At 41.2% G+C, this 20837-nt stretch overlaps 1 protein-coding gene across 1 annotated transcript in view; it reads left to right on the plus strand.

The window, feature by feature from the left end:
- Nucleotides 1–20837, plus strand: part of DMGDH (dimethylglycine dehydrogenase) — a 70741-nt gene that overhangs the window by 19022 nt on the left and 30882 nt on the right. The window contains exons 6-13 of the mRNA XM_068964983.1: nt 3484–3732; nt 6008–6206; nt 13413–13582; nt 14071–14224; nt 16213–16378; nt 16820–16950; nt 18243–18460; nt 20099–20256. Of these exons, the coding sequence (XP_068821084.1) occupies nt 3484–3732; nt 6008–6206; nt 13413–13582; nt 14071–14224; nt 16213–16378; nt 16820–16950; nt 18243–18460; nt 20099–20256 (1445 nt within the window). The remainder of the gene's footprint in view (nt 1–3483; nt 3733–6007; nt 6207–13412; nt 13583–14070; nt 14225–16212; nt 16379–16819; nt 16951–18242; nt 18461–20098; nt 20257–20837) is intronic.

Here is a 20837-nt window from a genome sequence, read left to right on the forward strand (position 1 = left end):
ATGAATGTTTCTCTTGACCTCATTTCCAATCTACTCATTAAGCCCACGTTAACTCTGTAAACTTTACTTCAGAATTTTCCTAATATGGTAAGTCAGAAATGTGACTGGGTCATGCCAACATGAAGCCCAATATTCAGCCGAAAAGAAGTGCTTAATTTTGTGCAGGCTTTGCCTCAGAGAATGTCACTGTATAAACCATCTACTGGAAGTAAACTTGCCCACAAACCCGTACTGTTCATTTAAACTCCATTTCTATTAATCACTGCATTTTAAAATCGGAAGCCATTTCTAATGATCATTTTTATTGACTTGTCTATGTTTTTCAGATGATGTTGGTAGATTATAGAAGATTCCTCCACACTTGTTTCTCTTCCCTTTGAACTCGGTTAGTGGGTGATCTAGCAAGGGTGAAAGTGTAATCCTGGCAAGATTTAGGTTAACTTGATTGACGTATAGAGGAAGAGAATGCCAACAAACACCACCACAGTGTAGCGGAAAACAGTGTAGGGCTTGCTATGGGGTTTGGAGTAAGATAGTTGTATGATGCTTATGCATACGTTTCCGCTTTATTATAATGATGAAGTGTATTAATAAGCAAACAGTTAGGTTCAGAAATTTGTAAATATGTTTGAGTAGGACAGAATTTGTACAGTTCTTCTGTGTATTCTTGACACCTCTTCTTAATATCTTCTGCTTCTGTTAGGTCCATACCATTTCTGTCCTTTATCGAACACATCTTTGCATTAAATGTTCCCTTGGTATCTCTAATTTTCTTGAAGAGATCTCTAGTCTTCCCCATTCTGTTGTTTTCCTCTATTTCTTTGCATTGATCGCTGAGGAAGGCTTTCTTATCTCTTCTTGCTATTCTTTGGAACTCTGCATTCAGATGCTTATATCTTTCCTTTTCTCCTTTGCTTTTTGCTTCTCTTCTTTTCATAGCTATTTGTAAGGCCTCCCCAGACAGCCATTTTGCTTTTTTGCATTTCTTTTCCGTGGGGTTTTTCCAGTGGTCATGTATGGATGTGAAAGTTGGACTGTGAAGAAAGCTGAGCACTGAAGAATTGATGCTTTTGAACTGTGGTGTTGGAGAAGACTCTTGAGAGTCCCTTGGACTGCAAGGAGATCCAACCAGTCCATTCTGAAGGAGATCAACCTTGGGTGTTCTTTGGAAGGAATGATGCTAAAGCTGAAACTCCCATACTTTGGCCACCTCATGCGAAGAGCTGACTCATTGGAAAAGAGTGTGATGCTGGGAGGGATTGGGGGCAGGAGCAGAAGAGGATGACAGAGGATGAGATGGCTGGATTGCATCACCGACTTGATGGATGTGAGTTTGAGTGAACTCCGGGAGATGGTGATGGACAGGGAGGCCTGGCGTGCTGCAGTTCATGGGGTCGCAAAGAGTTGGACACGACTGAGCAACTGAACTGAGGACAGAATTTATTTTCTTTAATTTTTCTTTTTAATTGAAATGAGCTTATTAACCACTACAGTGGTTTGAAATGCTAGGCTAAATATTTTGGCTTTTTATATTTTAAAACTGCTCCAGTGCATATAACTAGAACATGTGGCTTTACTATATCATCCTGCAAAGTCTTGATAGTGATAATCTACATCTTTCTATTAGCAAGAATAAATTAAATCTTTAAATGATTCAAAGACCAGCGGGCAGCTCTAATGCCCCCAGGTAAGATTTTTGGTTTGCAAATGGACACCCATTTCTGTTATCCAAGTGTGACCAGCTTAGCTGTTAGGCTAAAACAAAACAAGAGAATCCAAGAGTGATGTTTGGATGTCACATAAGAGAACATCATCAGGGTTCTCAGATTCGATTGATAATTTGTGTCTGGTTCTGAACTTCATAGTGACAGAGACTTCAGGACTCCTTACCAGGTTGCCCCCCACCAAAAAAATAACCAACAATACCACCCAGAAATGGTTAAAAGTTTAGAGAATGCAACCTCTAAAGAAATAACTTGGGGAAGATTCCCTAATCATTAGAATGATCGTTCAACATTATTATGAAACAAAGAAGCAAACAGGACCTACCATCCCCCCAATAAATCATTGGTGGGTCAGGTGGCCCTGTATCCCTGACAAATCATTGTTTTTGTCATTTTAGGTTCTAAAATACCTTTATGCAGTTGAATATGTCTTGGATTTTTAGAATAGTCTTTCTGTAGCCAGAAAACCAATAGGATGTGACCACTCCAGGGTCTCCCAGTATGAGCTTGGGCATGTCTCCTTATCATTTTGGACTTTAGCTCCACATCTGTAGACTGAAGAGTCACTGGGGAGGGGAGAGAATCAAGGGTCCTTTCAGCCACAACTTATCTGGTTCTGTCTTTTGCAATTAGAAAAAAGTAATATTAGTTTCCCCCAAGACGACGCGCCTGTGCACACTGTGGAGGGAGAAACAGGTCGTGGGAATGCTCACTTACCTATGGGCCCGCTCCCCTTTGCTGGAGCACTGCCTCCCTCCTGCTCAAGATGCCTCTGCCTTTGCAGTAAAGGGTCTTTTTACAAACATATCCAAACTAAACTTGTAATATAACAGAGAACTTAAGTTGTTATCTTTCCCAAAGAATATACATTTCCAAATTTTAAGTAGACAGAACAATTCTGTATTTGTAGAATTTTAGGCTCCCAGGATTTGGAGAGACTAGAGTCTGGGGGATAGAGGGCTGACTACCAGGGTTTTATTTTGCATATTATTATGCTGATCACAGCTACACTGGGTCTCTTTCATTGCCTGACCTCCCTGTTGTACAAGTAAGGTCAGTCCATTACTGTCTTTTTAATATTTGTGGCATTTTATATATTTGGGTTGTTTATTTTTTCCTTCAAAGGGTTTTTTCCTCATACCTTTGCTTATGGGCAAAATACTTTTTCAGAAATGGAGTTCCCTTAGATTCTTCAGAACTCTGGGGTAGTATAAAATATTGTCTCCTCTTCCCCCATTCAGTTTTGCAATGACAAAAAGTTTAAAGTTGTTATGGACATTCATTTCTTAAAAATTAATTTTAGGGAAGTATAGTTGATTTTCAAAGTTGGGCTAATTTATTCTGTACAGCAAAGCCATTCAGTTTTATATATATATATATATACACACATATACACACATACATTCTTTTTCATATTCTTTTCCATTACGGTTTATCACAGGATATTGAATATAGTTCCCTGTGTTATACAGTAAAACCTTGTTGTTCATCCATCCTATACACACCAGTTTGCATCTACTAACCCCAAACTCCCCTTCTGTCCCTCCCCCTTGGCAGCCACAAGTCTGTTCTTTATGCTGATGAGTCTATTTCTGTATCATGGATAAGTTCATTGGTGTTGTTATGACATTCTTTAGACTTTGCCATGAGTACTGAATTCTTCTAAATGTTTTCTTTTAATTGAAATAGCCATATCGATGGCCATCTGTGGTACGTTTTTATGTGAAGTGACATCTTCTAATACCTTTTCTTATTTCAGGATTTTGGGCTCGTGAAGTAGGTAAGATGATCGGACTAGAACATCCTCTCATTCCGGTTCAGCATCAATATATTATCACATCGACCATCCCTGAAGTGAAAGCTTTAAAGCGAGAACTCCCGGTGCTCCGCGACCTGGAAGGATCGTTTTACCTCCGACAGGAAAGGGATGGGCTTTTGTTTGGTCCATATGAAAGTCAGGAGAAAATGAAAGTTCAGGACTCATGGGTCACCAGTGGAGTCCCCCCAGGTGGGTTCGGCAAATAGAAGCACGTGCAGGTCGGACACGTATATGCGGTCCTTCCCGACGCTCTGGGTTGTTTGTAGAATAAGATGACACTGTGATACTAGACTATCAGATAGGTAACCTGGAACATTGGAGGTAAGGGCTTTGAGGCAAATTCTGCTCTTATCCCTTTGAACAATCACAGCAGCGAGTAAGGAAAGAGAGTTGGTGGTAGAAAAGCTGAAAGAATAGTGCTCCCCGCTGCTTTGGAAAGCCCCAGCTAGTTTTTACCTGGCCATACCAACCTCCTGCTTCCCCTCTTCCTTCTCACTCCTCTGCTTACTTGATCTAGTTTCTAGATTTGTATACAGCTCCTCTTGTGCTTTGACAGTTGGTAACACAACAGGTATCAGAGCTAGGCATGCAGCCTGTTAAGAATGAAAGCCTTGAAATCTACAACAGAACAGGGCAGGCTGAACTGCGAACTGAAGCTGTCTCCTGCTGCATAAATGGATGTGGAAAAGGCTTAGGCCTCCCTGCTAACTCTGGAGGTACCATAGTTTCTCTTTTAAGTTCTGTAAGAGAGAAAAAAAACCTGTTTTATTTATTTACTTTTATTTTTTAAAAAATTTTTTCATGAAACTTTTCTGCAAAGCCAGATGAAGGATTGGGTCACCTAAGGAGGTATCTTGGGTTTTAGTCTATAGAAGGAGCTAAAATGTCATTGGCACACAGATATTATAGAGAATATGAAGAAATGCAGATGATAGTGCTTTCTGGAATTATACTTTGATAAGCTGCTTGGGCTACAGAATGAATCCCTCCCTCCTAGTCTTCAAAGAACATCTTTGCCCAGTTACTGCACATGATAAACCAACTTCCATAGACATCAGGCCAGCCAGTTAAGTGCTTGGCTTTGCACAGTGGGCTCTGCATGTTTGGGCCTGAGGGGACTAGCTCCCATCCCAGAGGGCGGGCTGAGCTGCTACCTGGGAGCCTACCTCTAGGTCCTTCCTCTGTGCCGGCAGCCTCTCCTTCACATAAATGTTGAAGAAATATTTAAATAATTCTGGTTGGAGGAAGAGCCAGATTGTTGGCTGGCCCTGGGTGCCCACATGCTCGGGTCTAACCCTCGTGATCTGCAGGCCTCCCTGACCCGACACACTGTCCACAGAGGAGCAAGAAGGGGCTGGCTGGCTGCTGTGTGGGAACGCCGCCAGCACCGCTGGAGGCATTTTTAAGCAGCTCATCCGTGCCCTGCCCCCAGTCACGGTGCCTTTCACAACAGAGGAGATGACTGTGTCCCAAGACCTTGACTCTTCACAGTGTTCTAGTCCTCGGTGTGTGTGTGGCAGGGGGCTTGAAGAATGAGGCCTCCTTGCCATTCCTTCCCTGCTGAGAGTTAAAAGGTATCTAGAATCCATTATCTGCATCTTAAAGTGGCTTTCCATTTATCCCCAGTGTCCTGACACGACTTTGTCAACTCCCATTTGCCCTCACCTGAGAGGATGAAACAGAATTTTGTAGTTAATTGAAGGATAAAAGATCTCTCTTGACAAACCAAGTTATTGTTGGTTTTTAAAATTGTGATCGGATTAAATACTGGAAACTGCTAATATGAATAAAATAAAATTTTATATTATAAAGGTTATCTTTCATGATTTAATGTTTCAAGAAATAATATTATTATTCTCAGTATATAATATGGTAATATAACAATACTCATCTGTTGATAGCGAATATCAAGCATAGAATTTAAAAAGAAAAAAGAAAAGTAACTTTCTCCTAGGCCATCTTTAAATGTAAGCTTGGATTCAGGGATTTAAGTCACTTTGGAGTGCATGCCAAGACAGGTGTGGTATCCTCACCGCAGTGACATTTCTTTTTTCTTTTTTTTAAACTTTTTATTTTGTACTGGGGTCTAGCTGAAAACAATATTGTGATAGCTTCAGATGGACAGCACAGGGACTCAGACATACGTATACATGCATCCACTCTTCCCCACGCTCCCTTCCCATCCAGGAGGCCACGGAGCATTGAGCAGAGTTCCCTGTGCTATACAGTAGGTCCTTGTTGGTTATCCACTTTAAACAGTGTGTACATGTCCATCCCAAACTCCTTAGCGATCCCTTCCCCCCGCCCCCGACCCCTGGCAACCATAAGTTCATTCTCTAAGTCTGTGAGTCTGTTTCTGTTTTGTAAATAAGTTCATTCGTATCATTTCTTTTTAGATTCCACACATTAGGGATGTCACACGATGTTTCTACTTTTCTGTCCGAACACTGGCATTTCTTTTCAGGTTTTGGAAAGGAGCTCTTTGAGTCTGATCTAGACCGAATCATGGAACACGTTGAAGCTGCCATGGACTTGGTTCCAGTCTTGAAAAAGGCTGACATCATCAGGATCGTCAACGGGCCCATCACCTATTCTCCTGACATTCTGCCTATGGTGGGGCCCCATCAGGGGGTCCGAAACTACTGGGTGGCTGTAGGTTTTGGGTGAGTATCTCTATGTAACTCAACATTGATTAGAGTTACATATTTTAGAGAAGTCTTGCCCCATAATCTCAGGCCAAAAATGGAAAACAGGGCAGAGGCAGAGAGTTTTCTCCCTTTCATGAGCAATGATGTGAAAGGAATAAAAATTTCCAGTCTTAAAACTTTGGCTTGTATAGGTTTGACAGATTTGTTCACAGAAGGGCAGTGATTTCCTGGAATTTTCTCTTTGCATATTTCTTGCCACTTCCATTATTTATGTCTCCTTTCATGCTGCGAAATGTTCAGATGAATGAATTTGCCCCACTTTTACACGGATGTTTTCATAACACAATATGACAAAGATAATTTAAAATATCAAATGTGTAATATATCTGATGTAGTTTTCACCATAATTCATACTTGTTCAACATGATTTGTTTCTTTATGATTACTCAAGCTGCTTACTATTTATGGTTCCATTACCCGTTTGATCTTTCATCTCTAACATTTGTCCCGTTAATTTGGTGAATATTAATGTCAAGCCTATTTTACTGTCATATCACAGTTTCTAATATTCTATTTTTCCTTCCCCATTTTGTTTGCCATTTATTCAACTGATGATTGGTGATTGGCCAGCTTTGTGCCAGGTCTACTGCTGGGCACTGGGCTACAGCTGAGAACAAGGCAGGAAGTCTGACCAGAGGCACGAGACTGCTTGGGGTGCTGTTCTTCTAGGACAGTAGAGAGTTTGGGGTCTGAACTAAGGAAGCAGCAGTGGGGACTGAGAGATAGGAAGCAAAATTACTTAGATTTGGTGACAGGCTGCATTAGGTTTTAAGGGAGAGAGAAAAGGAGCAAATGATGGCAACCTTTCCAACTTACTCCTGTGGTTGCTGAGGTCAAAGGAAGCAACAACCAGGAAGATAATGAGTTGATTTGTGACAGTGTTAAGTTTAAGTCTTCAGAACATTCAGAGGTAGAAAACCAGACGGAGCTGTGAGTCTGGAAGGTATAATGGACCTGGGAGCCTAGGGAATCACCTACAGAGTCAACACGCAGGCCTCTGCATGTGGGAGTGTTTCTTTTGTGCATCCCTCATGTATCTTCTTTGGAGAAGTATCTGTTTGTATACTTCACCAATTTAAGAAATTAGATTATTAGTCTTTTAATTGTTAAGTTGTAAAAGTTCTTTAGTCTAGATATAAGACCCTTATCTGATACATGATTTGCAAAATTTCCCCCCTTCTGTGGGTTTTAAAATTTTCTTGATGATATCCATTGAAGCACAAAAATTTTAATTTCCATGAAGTCCAAAATGTGTATGTGTTTCTTTTTTTTGAATGTAGTTTTGATATCATATATAAGAAACTACTATTTAATCCAAGTTAATGAAGATTTATACCTTTATTTTTTTCTAAGAGTTTTATAGTTTTAACACTTACATTTAGGTCTTTAATCAATCTTGAGTTAATTTTTGTATGTGCTGTGAGGTAGGTATGCAGCTTGATTCTTTTGAGGATAGCCGACTGTCCCAGCATCACTTGTTGAAAGACTGCTCTTACTCACTAAATAGTGCTGGCATCTGTGATGTCTTTTTTTCTGATGTTACTTCTGACACCAGCACTTAGTTCTCCAGTTCTCGGACACCAACTGAGTGTCCAACAGTTTCAATTCAAACCTGCTGCTCACTCTCAGAGTGCAGACCCCACTCAGTCTCACAAAACCATCCTCACTTCAGATACCAGTTTCAATTTCCAGGTATCACCTGTCCTTCTGACTGAATGGCTACAGATTTGGAGGTCACAACCCCTCCTCAGTTTTGCTAATTCTCTAGAGTGACTCTCAGAACTCAAGGAAAACTTACTTAGTTTTACCTGCTTATTCTCCAGAATGTGACTCAGGAAGAGTGTGTATGGAAGGGAAGCGCAGGGCAAGGTCTGGGAGGGAGGATCTGCTGCAGGGCCTTCATGAGCCTCTCTGGTGCATCATCCTCCTGGCACTTCAGTGGATTCACCAACCCAAAGGCTCTTTGAACCCTGTGGTTTGGAAGTTGTTGTGGAAGCTTCATTACATAGGCACAATGGATTAAAACCATTGATCACTGGTGATTAAACTTCTGGTGACCAGCCTCTATTCTGAAGCCTTCTGGTTCCTCTGCCCCCTCTCCATGGAGCTAACTGTTAGCATAGCATACAAAGAATATAAATTCCAAAAGTGTTAGGAGCTCTATGCCAGGAACTGAGGACAAAGGCCAAATATTTATTTTTTTATTGTCCCACACATCCTTGTAAAAAATCAGTTTACTGTATAAGTTTGGATTTATTCCTGGACTTTCAATTTTATTCCATTAGTCAGTGTGTCTATCCTTAGGCCAGTACCATGCTGCCTTGATTACGGTAGTTTTTCACCAAGTTCTGAAACTGGGAAATGTGACTCTTCCAACTTTAGTCTTATTCAGTATTGTTTTATCTATTTGGGCTTCTTATATTTTTGCGTAACATTTAGGACCAGCTTGTCAATTTCTCTAAAGAAACCACCTAGGATTTCCATAGGGACTGCGTTTTTGTAGATCAACTTGGGGAGTGCTGCCATCTGAACAATATTGAGTCTTGTGATTCACACAAAAGGGATCTCTTCCATTTGTTTGTGTGCTGTGTGTGTGCTTAGCCACTCAGTCGTGTCTGACTCTTTGTGACCCCATGGACTGTAGCCCACTAGGCTCCTCTGTCCATGGGGATTCTCCAGGCAAGAATACTGGAGTGGGTTGCCATGCCCTCCTCCAGCAGCTCTTTCCAACCCAGGGATCACACCCAGGTCTCCTGCATTGCAGGCAGATTCTTTACCAGCTGAGCTACCAGGAAAGTCCATTTGTTTAGGATTTTTAAAATTTCTTTCAACAGTGATTTGTAGTTACGAGAGTATAAGTTTTGCACTTCTTTTGCTAAATTTATTCCTAAATATTTTATTTATTTTTGATCCTGCAATTAACTGAATCACTGAATATTGATTTAGTCAATACATTTTGTGAATCATTGCTCTTTATCTATGAACAAACAGACAGTATACCTGGTCTCATGATATTTATACTTTAATAGAACACCTATTACTAAGGTAAGCAGGAAGTTGCTTTCTTTAGAACACTAGTTATTTATCACCTAGACATTGTATCTGCTTGTGTGGGGTTGATGTCGACATCCAGCTCTGACTGTTCTGAGCAGTTTCCCCAGGTTGTACACACTGTGAGGTGAGTGGGAAGGACAAATGGTAGGGACGGATCAAAGTGCCTCACTCTCTCTGACCAATCTGGCCTAACCCCAAAAGGCATGTTTGTTATTTAAAAGTTGAGATTGCTAAAATAGTTCTCACGAAACACGGTGGAATGCTTATGTTGACTGCCCCTTCCACCTTATACCAGGGATCCCGTCCATGGTTCTGAAGGCCAGTGGTTTCCATATATGTGGCTGAGCACCAAAATCACCTGTTGTTGTTGAGTCACTCAGTCGTGTCTGACTCTTTTGTGACCCCGTGGACTGTAGCCTGCCAGGCTCCTCTGTCCATGGGATTTTCCAGGCAAGAATACTGGAGTGGATTGCCATTCCCTTCTCTAAGGTATCTTCTTAACCCAGGGATTAAACCTGAGTCTCCTGCATTGCAGGCGGATTCTTTACCACTGAGCCACCGGGCTTGTTAAAAAGCAAAATCTCAACTCTGTCCTTGGTTGCATGTGTTTTTCATCCTCCTTTGCATCTTACCTGTGAAATTCCTATTATTTGTCATTAGAATCCATGAGAGATGTGTTGAATTGGAAAACCAACAAGCAAACGTAATTCCCATACAACCCCCTTCTATAGATTCTGATTCAGTAGTCTGGAGAGGGGCCCAGGGATCACATCTCAGTATTGTCTGTTATTCTAGTCCAGAGAATAGGTATTTGCAAACTGTCTGCAGATATACCAGTGCTCATTTTCATTACTCTAGTCAAAGCTGTTTTACTTTTGTCCCAAATATAGCAAGTTCTCCTGCTTCTAGGTGACTAACACAGTACTCCCCAGATGTTTAATGAGTTGTGCTGAACCGAATCTAGTTATCTTGGCTTAGAACAGATTACAAACAGCAAATTTAAAGACAAGAGAGTGCTGTAAGATGTAATGCCTGACAGTTTAAGAGTTATTATAAAAAAAGCAGACACAAACACTCAGAAGGCATAGCAGCTGGGCCATGTAATAATGGGTTATGCAGATAAATGCTAGACATAGAAGAAAAGCCTAACTCTTCTTTCCTCATCAAGTTCCCTTTCACTTCCATGTTATACATTACTTCCTTATGAAAATCTTGTCCATTGGGCAGAGGCATACTCTGTTGTTGGTCATGCAAGGACCCAACAGCCACCATGTATCACTTGCCTACTATATGCTTTAAAATGCCATGTCAAGTAATTCTCCACCAGCACCATAAAGTGTGCATGTGAGGAGACTAAAGCTCAGGGTGGTCACACACCTTGCAAGGTCACACAACTGGTAGTGGCAGAACAAGAATTATACCCAGATCTCTCTTACGCTATGCATTTCACTCTCAATTACTCTGGGCCCTCAATAGATGTTTCATCCATCTCAACAGATGTGTTGTATGAGATTTTACATATAACTTAATAAAGGTTATAGGGCTAAAGTTTGTGGGAATTTCCTTTTTGCTATGTTTAAAATGGTTAACCAACAAGCACCTACTGTATAGCACATGGAACTCTGCTCAATGTTATGTGCCAGTCTGGATAGGAGTGGATTTGGGGGAGAATGGATACATATATGTGTATGACTGTGTCCCTTCTCTGTCCATTTGAAACAAATCACAACATTGTTAACCAGCTATATCCCAGTATAAAATAAAAACTTTGAAGTTTAAAAAAAAAAAAACACATTTAACATGAAAATAAATAAATAGGTTATATGCAGGATTTGCCTCAAGCAGCAGCACTCTGGCCTATTTATTTACCCATATGCACTGTTGAAAGATAAAGAATATGATGGTCTGGTAGTGAGTCCACACTAAACCAAAGTACAACCCTGGCTATGCCCTAGGAGTCTGCCAAGGATATAAATTCTGTTATGTGTGTCTTGGCAGAAAAAAGAAAAAAGAAGGACCATGAAAGAAGTAAAGTCCAGTAACAGAGTGTGTACTGGGGTCAGATGACTGAGTTTGTATCCTAAATCTGCACTTTGTTGCAGTGTGACAGCCTTATTTAACTCCTGTGTGCAGGTTGGTTTTCTCACTGGTAAAATAGAGTTGCGAAAGCATAAATCAGCTGGTAGATGTAAGGAGGAAACAATGCCTGGTAAATGGTAGCTCTCAGTGAATGCCAAAAGAAATTTATATAGTTTCAAGCCTTGTAAACAGTATCTCTAGCTCTCAAAAATGATAACAGTTGTAGTCAGACACTGGAACTGGTTAAGTGAATAAACAGTTTATGCAAATAGTTCACAGTTATTTTAAGCATATATTTAATTTGTTTTGCTTTCTTGATACTTAGTGAGATTGTGGGTGATTTGGATGAGCCAAATCAAGTCTCTTTTCAAAATTATCTAGAGAAATATAAATTGCTATCTCTTTATCCTGCTTAAGAAATGTCCTTATAACAAATATAAGGAAATATATCATTATAACAAATGATATAAATCATTTTTATGAAACAGTAAAATTGGTATCTTATAGAAAAAGGTAGTTAGCATTTCCAGTCTTTGCTAAGGTCCTCCCATGTTTTTAGAAGCTTCAGTGCTGGCTAAGTAGTTGTCATCTGGGGTACTGGAATTTCTTACATTTTGACGTTTGCTCATGTGGCTCCTTTTTGCTCCTAGTCCTCTCCCCATGACTCGCTACTCGTCCAATTTCTTGAAAGCTTTTCTTGACTTAAACCACAGATGAACCACCCGAGACTTTATCCATAAGAGTGAGTGGGTAGAACCTCACATGAGTGATATTAAACCCTGATTCTTCCATCTGATATAAAATTACTTGCCACTTATGTTCTTGGTCTTTTAGAAACTAATTATTCATTTGAGTTTGACTGCGCTGGGTCTTCACTGCTACCTGGGCTTTTCCTCTGGTTGCAGCAAGTGGAGGCGACGCTCGCTGCGGGGCACAGGCTTCTCACTGCGGTGCTTCTCTTGTTGAGGAGCAGGGGCTTTGGGGCACACAGGCTTCCGTAGTTGCAGCTTCAGGCTCTAGAGCACAGGCTCAATAGATGTGGCTGTGCTGTTCTCTGCTTAAGTCACTCAGTCGTGTCCGACTCTCTGCAGTCCCATGGACTGTAGCCGACTAGGCTCCTCTGTCCATCAGGATTCTCCAGGCAAGAATATTGCAGTGGGTTGCCATGCCTTCTTCCGAAGGATCTTCCCAACCCAGGGATTGAACCCAGGTCTCCCCCTTTGCAGGAAGATTCTTTACCTTCTGAGCCACCCGGTGGGCTTAATTGCTCTTCAGCTTTGCATAAGATCTACAGCCACGCTCCCTGATCTTAGCTGCTTCCCAGATTAGGGATCAAACCTGTATCTCCTGCATTGGCAGGTGGATTCTTCACCACTGAGCCACTAGGGAAGCCTGTGTTTTTGGTTTCAAAGTATCTTCATGTGGGTATAGAAACAAGCTAATCCTCCACACCGAGTGACTCACTGGTTGCAAAATACAGGTGCCATTGTTTCTCCTCTTCTTCCCCTCGAGTCCTTGGGTGACTGCCTCTTTGTCTGTGTGCCTCTGTGATAATGGCCAAGTCCTTGTACAGAGATCGTTACTAAAGGGACCTAAACTAAACTGAGTCTGAGAAGGGATGGGTGTGCCACACCAGAGTGCACATATTTCTCTTGCAAGATTCCTATTAGTGAGAATAATCATAGCTCAACATAATGTACCAAGCACATCTGCCTGTGTGCTTCCTTGTCTCTATTTTCCTAGAGTGAGATCCTTACTAGCTAAGTCTCATAGGCTATTTTACAGACATGCATCTCTTGAAACTGTGGAAACTAACTAGTTATCAAGTCAGGCACATCTAATTTGGATGCTTAAACTTTTTTATTTTTTGAGGAAAAAGATTATAAAGATTATGTTGATTATGTTAATTGTGTGTTCTGAATAGCATAGAACACTCCAGCTTTGAGGCCTTGTGAAATATTTGGACATGTTTCATTGCTGGAAAGTAATATGTGTTAATAACAGGGTATTTATTTCTACATTTGAAAGATACGGCATAATCCATGCTGGTGGGGTTGGGAAATATCTCAGCGACTGGATCCTGCATGGAGAACCACCTTTTGATCTGATAGAACTGGATCCCAATCGCTATGGCAAATGGACGACAACTGAGTACACCGAGGCCAAAGCAAGGGAGTCTTACGGATTCAACAATATTGGTAAGGTACAAATTTACCGCTGTCTGTGAAGTTCAGAATTGTCTGTCTGTTCAGAACTGACTTACAGCACCTCTGACTCTAGATGCTTTTTATTCTGTGCATCACTGGGGAATGGTTAGGGAGTCTAAAAAGCATATGCTTCTAAAACAAAAAAGGAATCTATGTGGATATATGTCTTTAATGTGAGGAATGCATCAGTGATTTTAACTTTTAAACCTATTTTTACTTTACCTTTGATGATCATTATAAATGATGGTTTTGGTTTCTTGAAAATGTAAATTTAATATGTCTTATTATATATGCTTATGTATTAAGCTTATATATGTTTATTTTACATACATGCTATGTGTATGTATGTGTATATATATATATATATATATATAGCTTCTGGATTTTTAAGTACTGTGTTTTCTGTTTTCTGAATCCCTTCAGAATACTTTGTAGTTTTGGTTCTATGTTATTTAGGGTATGAGTTTTCCTTTTTTCAGTTGGTTATCCTAAAGAAGAACGATTTGCTGGGAGGCCAACTCAGCGAGTCAGTGGGCTTTATAAAACCCTGGAGTCTAAGTGTTCCATGGGGTTCCATGCAGGCTGGGAGCAGCCACACTGGTTCTACAAACCAGGCCAGGACCCTGGGTACAGGTAAATGAGTGACTTAACCTACCCGTGGCTCTGAATGCAAAGTGAACTTTGGCAGTGGGATGGAGGGACCCTAGAGAAGCCCCATATCCTCCACACTGGCTCTACAAGCCAGGCCGGGACCCTGGGTACAGGTAAATGAGTGACTTAGCCTACCTGTGGCTCTGACTGCAGAATGAACTCTGGGACTGGGATGGAGGGACCCCAGAGAAGCATCATATCCTCCCCCTACCCCTTCACTCTACCCTATTCCAAACAGCACTGAGCCTTTTTCCATAAAAATAATTTCTGTGCAGCCGACGCCTTAGTTTATCCCATGGGACACTGGCCCACATTAAGGACCCATGTGGCCTCGAGAAACTTACAATCAGCCCAAGTGAAGCCTCTGCTTGGAATTTTCCAACTGCTCAGAGGAACCTTTCCCACCCTCTCCAAATCCCCTTTATTTGGCTTTTCAAGGTTTACCTTTATTTAAGATGCCTGGTCAAATCACATAGTATGAAAACAGTATGGAAATATGGATTTTCTGTTTATAAGGGAATAGCTGAAAGCTACTGCTTTCTAATGTGTGTGCAATGAATTATGCAAATTATATGGACTGTTGATAAACTAGGGAAAAAGGTCATTTACTTCCTATTTTAGGTTAAGCTAAAACATAAAGCATATAACGGAAACGATTCTCTGATTTCCTCTAAAGTTGTTGACATAGTGCTTGGGTCGCATACCATCCTCGTATTTAGGATTAATAATGATTACATACTTTTTTCTCATGAGAAGACACAAACCAAGAGAAAGCAAGTTTCCAAGTTGTTACCTTTTTTTGAGTGTTACTTTGCTTATTTAAGCAGATTTTTATGTCTACTTTACAATCAGACCTAAACGGCTCAAAGTATAGCAGTGGGCCAATTGTTGATTAATGAATTTGGACTCTGTAGTCAGCCAATGGAGATCACCTGGGGACAAAATACTGGCTTGGTTTTTTTTTCCTAAGTGACCCAGATAAATGCCAGATCTATTCTACATGTTGTACTATTTGGACCTGGTCTGTTTTTTCTACTATTTTAATAATTAAACCACTGAAAACATATCCTCCTCTGAAGTTAAAATACCACATGAATAGTCTACTCCGTAAAGTAGAAAGGCCCCTGCATAATGAGTCAGTCAGTAGACCTTTGCTCCAGGCCCCGCTCTGTCATTAACTAGTACAAAGGCCTCGGAAGTCACTTTGGCCTTTTCTCTAAAAACGGAAGATATTGGGCCAGATGCTTGCTTACTCCAGGTGGCCAGCATGAGCATTACATGGGAGCTTGTTAGAGGGCAGCATCTGGTACCCTCCCCAGACCTGCTGCATCAGAATCTGTAACAAATACAAGCGACGTATTTACAGAAACACTTGAGAAGCACCAGACAACATAGCTCTACCCCCCATATATCCTGCTTTATGTCCCCCAAACTAGTATTTTTAAAATACTCCACCAGGTGATTCTGATACGTAACAAGGTTGACAACTAAAGGACTGGGTGACTTTTAAGCTCTTTTTCAAATCTGAGAGCCCACATAGCCTACCTTATTTTCTAGCTAATTAATACTTCATTCACTGTGAAATAGGTCAAGGGATAGATGAGTAACTTAAAAAATCAGTTTCCAGTATATGACTTGTAGAACAGGTGGCATTTTTCCCCCAAATGAAAATGTCTAGACAAGTAGAGCTTGTTAGGGCTTCTCGGGTGTCTCAGTGGTAAAGAAGCCAGTTGCCAATGCAGGAGAGGTAAGAGACACACATTTGATCCCTGGGTCAGGAAGAGTCTCTGGAGTAGGAATCTGGAGAGGCAAGCCACTCCAGTATTCTTGCCTGGAAAATTCCATAGACAGAGGAGCCTCGTGGGCTATAGTCCATGAGGTCCCAAAGAGTCGGACATGCTGGTGCACACAAAGCTTATAAAAATATTCTGAATTTTTTTTTTAAACAAATAACTTGTTTTGTGTTTCAGGCCAAGTTTTCACCGCACAAACTGGTTTGAGCCTGTGGGCTCTGAGTATCAACAGGTTATGCAAAGAGTAGGGGTGATTGACCTGTCACCGTTTGGCAAGTTTAACATCAAAGGCCAAGACTCCATTAGATTGTTGGACCATGTCTTTGCAAATGTTATTCCCAAGGTAAATAACATTATAGGGGTGGGGGTATAAGGTCCAGGATCCTGGCCTGCTTAATTTTCTATCCCCTCATTTTCAAAAAAACCAATGTGTTATTTCAGTTCACCTAATGATTTCTGTATGAACATGAGAATTCTTCAACCAGTGAAGGGCAGTCTAGCTAATTTTCAAATTTAAATTTTTGTTGACTGAATTATTATCTAAGGATCATATGGCTTTGTTTAATTGTGTCAACAGGAACCCCCAGATTGGTTGAAATGTAATTTTTGTGATCAGTAATTATAATGATCATTTAAACTGCAAACTTCAAAATGAATGGGTTTAGGTTTACAGATAGTTCACACAATTGATATAAAAGATTCAGATGTCTTACGTTGTTGACAACCACATTTTTATTTCCATGTGGCGTTGAAAGGATACATAAGATTTTATTCTTTTCTGTAGGTGGGTTTTACAAATATAAGTCACATGTTAACACCAAAAGGTCGAGTATATGCTGAGTTGACTGTCTCTCACCAGTCTCCCGGGGAGTTTCTATTAGTAACTGGTTCTGGGTCAGAACTTCATGATCTTAGGTAAGTGTACATGTACTAAGAAAACTATATGCATTATGACTGATCCAGTCTTGCACCGAGGGTACTTATGTTTTGTGGGCTTTTTAAATCAGTAATTGAAAACACAACTTAAAATCTTTAAACCTTATTGTTTTAAATAAATGTTATGTCTTTCATAGGAAATTACTCAAGTGAGGGTCCCTATAACCATTCCTCTCCCAAAGGTAAAGTAAACCAGTGGGTTTACTGGTTCTAATAATATTAACTCCTATCTATTAGGGATCACTCATATGTCAGAACCGTTTTTACACATTATCTCAGTAAGTTCTTTTAGTAGACTTATCTGCAGGGTGTTTATCATGCCCATTCTCAGGTGAGGAAACTGAAGTTTGGGTTAAAGTGACCTGCTCGAGTTAGCCTTGTTGATTCTGATGCTCACATTTGGTTCATGTCAGTGCGTTGCTTCCCGGGTTTTCTTCCTTTTTCTTTTCCATGTTTGTGCTCCCTGGCCCATTGCTGTGTTGAAATCATTGATTTGCCAACTCTGTCCTTCACATAAATCTTCAGCCTACTATTTAGTCTATTCTAAAATACATTGTCTTTAGTATTTCTAAAATGTTTGGAATATTGTTGCTTGATAAACCTCTTACTCCAACAGACTCACTCTAGTTGTAAGGTGATGCAAATTCCATCCTCCTGTCCAAGATAACGTTAGGAGCCATCTTAGTCACTTAGCTTTGTGTCCGTCCAGATCATTTTATGACAGACTTGTGTAGCTCCAGGGACTGCTCAGTAAATTGTAAGCAAACCCTCTCTCACTGGCTTCCAATCAAGACTCAGAAATTGAAACCAGTCTTTAGAGTTTTAATCTTCTCCTTGTGATTGTCAAAGCAAGCATGTGTCTGGTGGCAGGCACATTATTAACCTTTAGCAGCACAATTGTGTCTCCTATGTATGGGTATTAGAGAAAATTTGGATTTAAATTAACTTCCCAAGATGGACTCATTAGTTTAAATGCAGTAAGGCTGTCACTGTTTGAAAAAATTTTGTGACAGAGCTTGTTTAAATGGAAGGATCCTTCTGTAATGTGAAAAATCACCCGCATATTTGTAAGTGAGTAGCTTAAAAAGAATCATTTACTATCTCTGAGACTCAGTTTCCTCAAATTTAAAAATTTGTTGATTATATGAAATGACACTCTAGGGATTTTCTGGTGATTTTAAACACACAGTATATCTTCAGAGAAATAATCTGTTACCAACATGTGTTATTCCAGCAAGACTTAACACAGTGTTTATGAATCTCAAATGCAGATGGATTGAGGAAAAGGCAATCAAAGGTGGATGTGATGTTGAAATCAAAAACATAACTGATGAGCTTGGAGTCCTTGGCGTCGCAGGGCCATATTCAAGAAAGGTCCTACAGAAACTGACCTCTGAAGATCTTAGTGATAATGTTTTCAAGTTTCTTCAAACCAAGTCTTTAAAGGTTTCCAACATCCCTGTCACTGCTATCAGGATATCTTACACTGGTAAGAATTGGAAACCAACTGAGAGTAAGTCTCTAAAATTTAGAAGCACCCGGAAATGTGTGCATACACACATGTTCAGTCTCTCCAGTGTAACTTTGGAGGACGATTTCTCCTGCCCAAGTCTTCTGACAATTCTGTTTTTTCACTCCGAGTCTGAGAAAGTCATTCTGCAGATTCCCAATTGTGGTTCCAGGCCCATAGATAGCTGTCTACCATTCAGAAAGGTAGGTGAGAAAGTGCAAAGAGGACAGTTGTTGGAATAGCTGGAAGGGATGACAGGGTGTTCAGGCCAGCAGACTCTGTGTTGTTGTTCAGTTGCGCAGTCGTGTCTGACACTGTGACCCCAGTGGGGTCACTCACAGTGACCAGTGTGGACTGCATACAGCACGCCGGGCTTCCCTGTCCCTCACCGTCTCCTGGAGCTGCTCAAACTCATGTCCATTGAGTCGGTGATGCCATCCAACCATCTCGTCCTCTGTCGTCCCCTTCTCCCGCCCTCAGTCTTTCCCAGCACCAGCGTCTTTTCTAAATGAGTCGGCTGTTCCCATCAGGTGGCCAAAATATTGGAGCTTCAGCTTCAGCATCAGTCCTTCAGTGAATATTCAGGATTGATTTCCTTTAGGATTGATTCCATGTGGGAGAATTCAAAGTGGTCTCCCTTAGAGAACATCTTGAATGTGGCAGGCACTGCCCTTAGAGCATTACCGCTGTTCATCTTTCTTTCTAAGTGCGTTAGAGAAGTCTTCCTTGGCACTGATGGCACGTAGCAGGAACTAGAAACAGGGAAGAATGAATGCTCTCCAGTTCCCCACGGGCTCTCTGGCTCCCTCCTAACCTCCTCTAGACTCCTTGTCCCTTTGCAGGAGTGCTAGGCGCCCAGCCTTCACTCGGGTACGCGGTGCTCGTGTCCTGGAGAAGCGCCGCATCGTTAGCCCTCCGCGCGGGGAACAAGATGAGCACACGGCATAAAGGCCGTAGCTCTTCCCTAGGCTTCTCTTTTCCCCCTCCTCCCTCCAGCCAACCTCGGAAAACTGCCGACCAGAATAAAACATAAGCAAAGTAAAAAATAAGCCGACTCTTTGAGTTGGGTTTCATTTTCTTTTCTTTTCTGCCTGTGGTTCTAATGGTGAATGAAATGATCAAGTAGGGGAGGAGGAAGCGGGGGCCATTACAGGCTCTGGCTATCCCACAGTGAGGAACATCCGAATAATTGTCATCAGTGGCCTGTATGTTTAAGCCTTGCGAGCTGGGGCCAAGGAGTTGGGGGTTGAGGTGTTTAAACCTTGAACTCCTTATCTTGATCAACTTTGCCATGCTAATTGCTCACAACATTATGAAGCCAAGGTGAGAATTAAGAGTAAGTCCTGAATCACCATCTGTCTGAGTTGTCTTAAATGCTGCTCTCTGTGGGGGAGTGGGGGGGGTGGGCAGTATTGGGCCCAGAAACATCTGTTATATGGCAGGCTCCTTTGCAGTGCGGCTTGGCTGCAACTTTTTTGGGAACCAACCTTTTATCACTCTACAGTGTCTGTTTTGCAGAAGTGGAACCTCTCATTTGTTGATGTGTTTTAGCTAATGCACATTAGACCTAGAGATTGTCATTCTTACTCTGGTGCGGCCCTTGTGGGTGTATTTCAGGCGAACTGGGCTGGGAGCTGTACCACAGACAAGAAGATTCTGCAGCGCTTTACGATGCTATCATGAACGCAGGCCAGGAGGAGGGAATTGACAATTTTGGAACCTACGCCATGAATGCCTTAAGACTGGAGAAAGCTTTCAGAGCCTGGGGGTTAGAGGTTTGAAATGCGATCATCTTTATGAAAATTTTACATGTGTTGTATCTGATTTTTATGCAAGGGTTAGTTTAACTGTGTTCACATTGGCTCTGACTGTAAGCGAAAGAATGTATTGTAAGAAAAAAAAATTTTTTTTTTTTTTTTTTGCCACATTGGACAGCAGGCCAAATCTTAGTTCCCTGACCAGAGCTGGAATCCACACCACCTGCAGGGGAAGCATGGCGTCCTAACCACTGGACCACCAGGGAAGTCCTGAAAACTTTATTTAATTAGGGACAAAGGTTTTTCCCCTCAATTTCCCAGTTACAAATTCAGGGGAACTGAGATGCAATGTTTATTCTGCCTTAATTCCCCTTGCTTGGCAGAGAGCCCTGGACATCTGCCTCTCTGTGCTGACTTTGGCGGCCCCAAGGGAGCCTGTCTACCCCCATGGGATTTGGGGATCACCTTTCAAAATTCTTCCTTTTCCTCTGTCATATTGTCTATCATCATTTCCTTCTTATTCTGCACCTTTTGGGGAAGTAACAACAAAAGCCGTCTTTCTGAGGGGCAAGGTTGGTGGTCTGGAATGTGCTGGTCCA

Source organism: Capricornis sumatraensis, chromosome 2, assembly GCF_032405125.1.
Source record: "Capricornis sumatraensis isolate serow.1 chromosome 2, serow.2, whole genome shotgun sequence".
Taxonomy (NCBI): domain Eukaryota; kingdom Metazoa; phylum Chordata; class Mammalia; order Artiodactyla; family Bovidae; genus Capricornis; species Capricornis sumatraensis.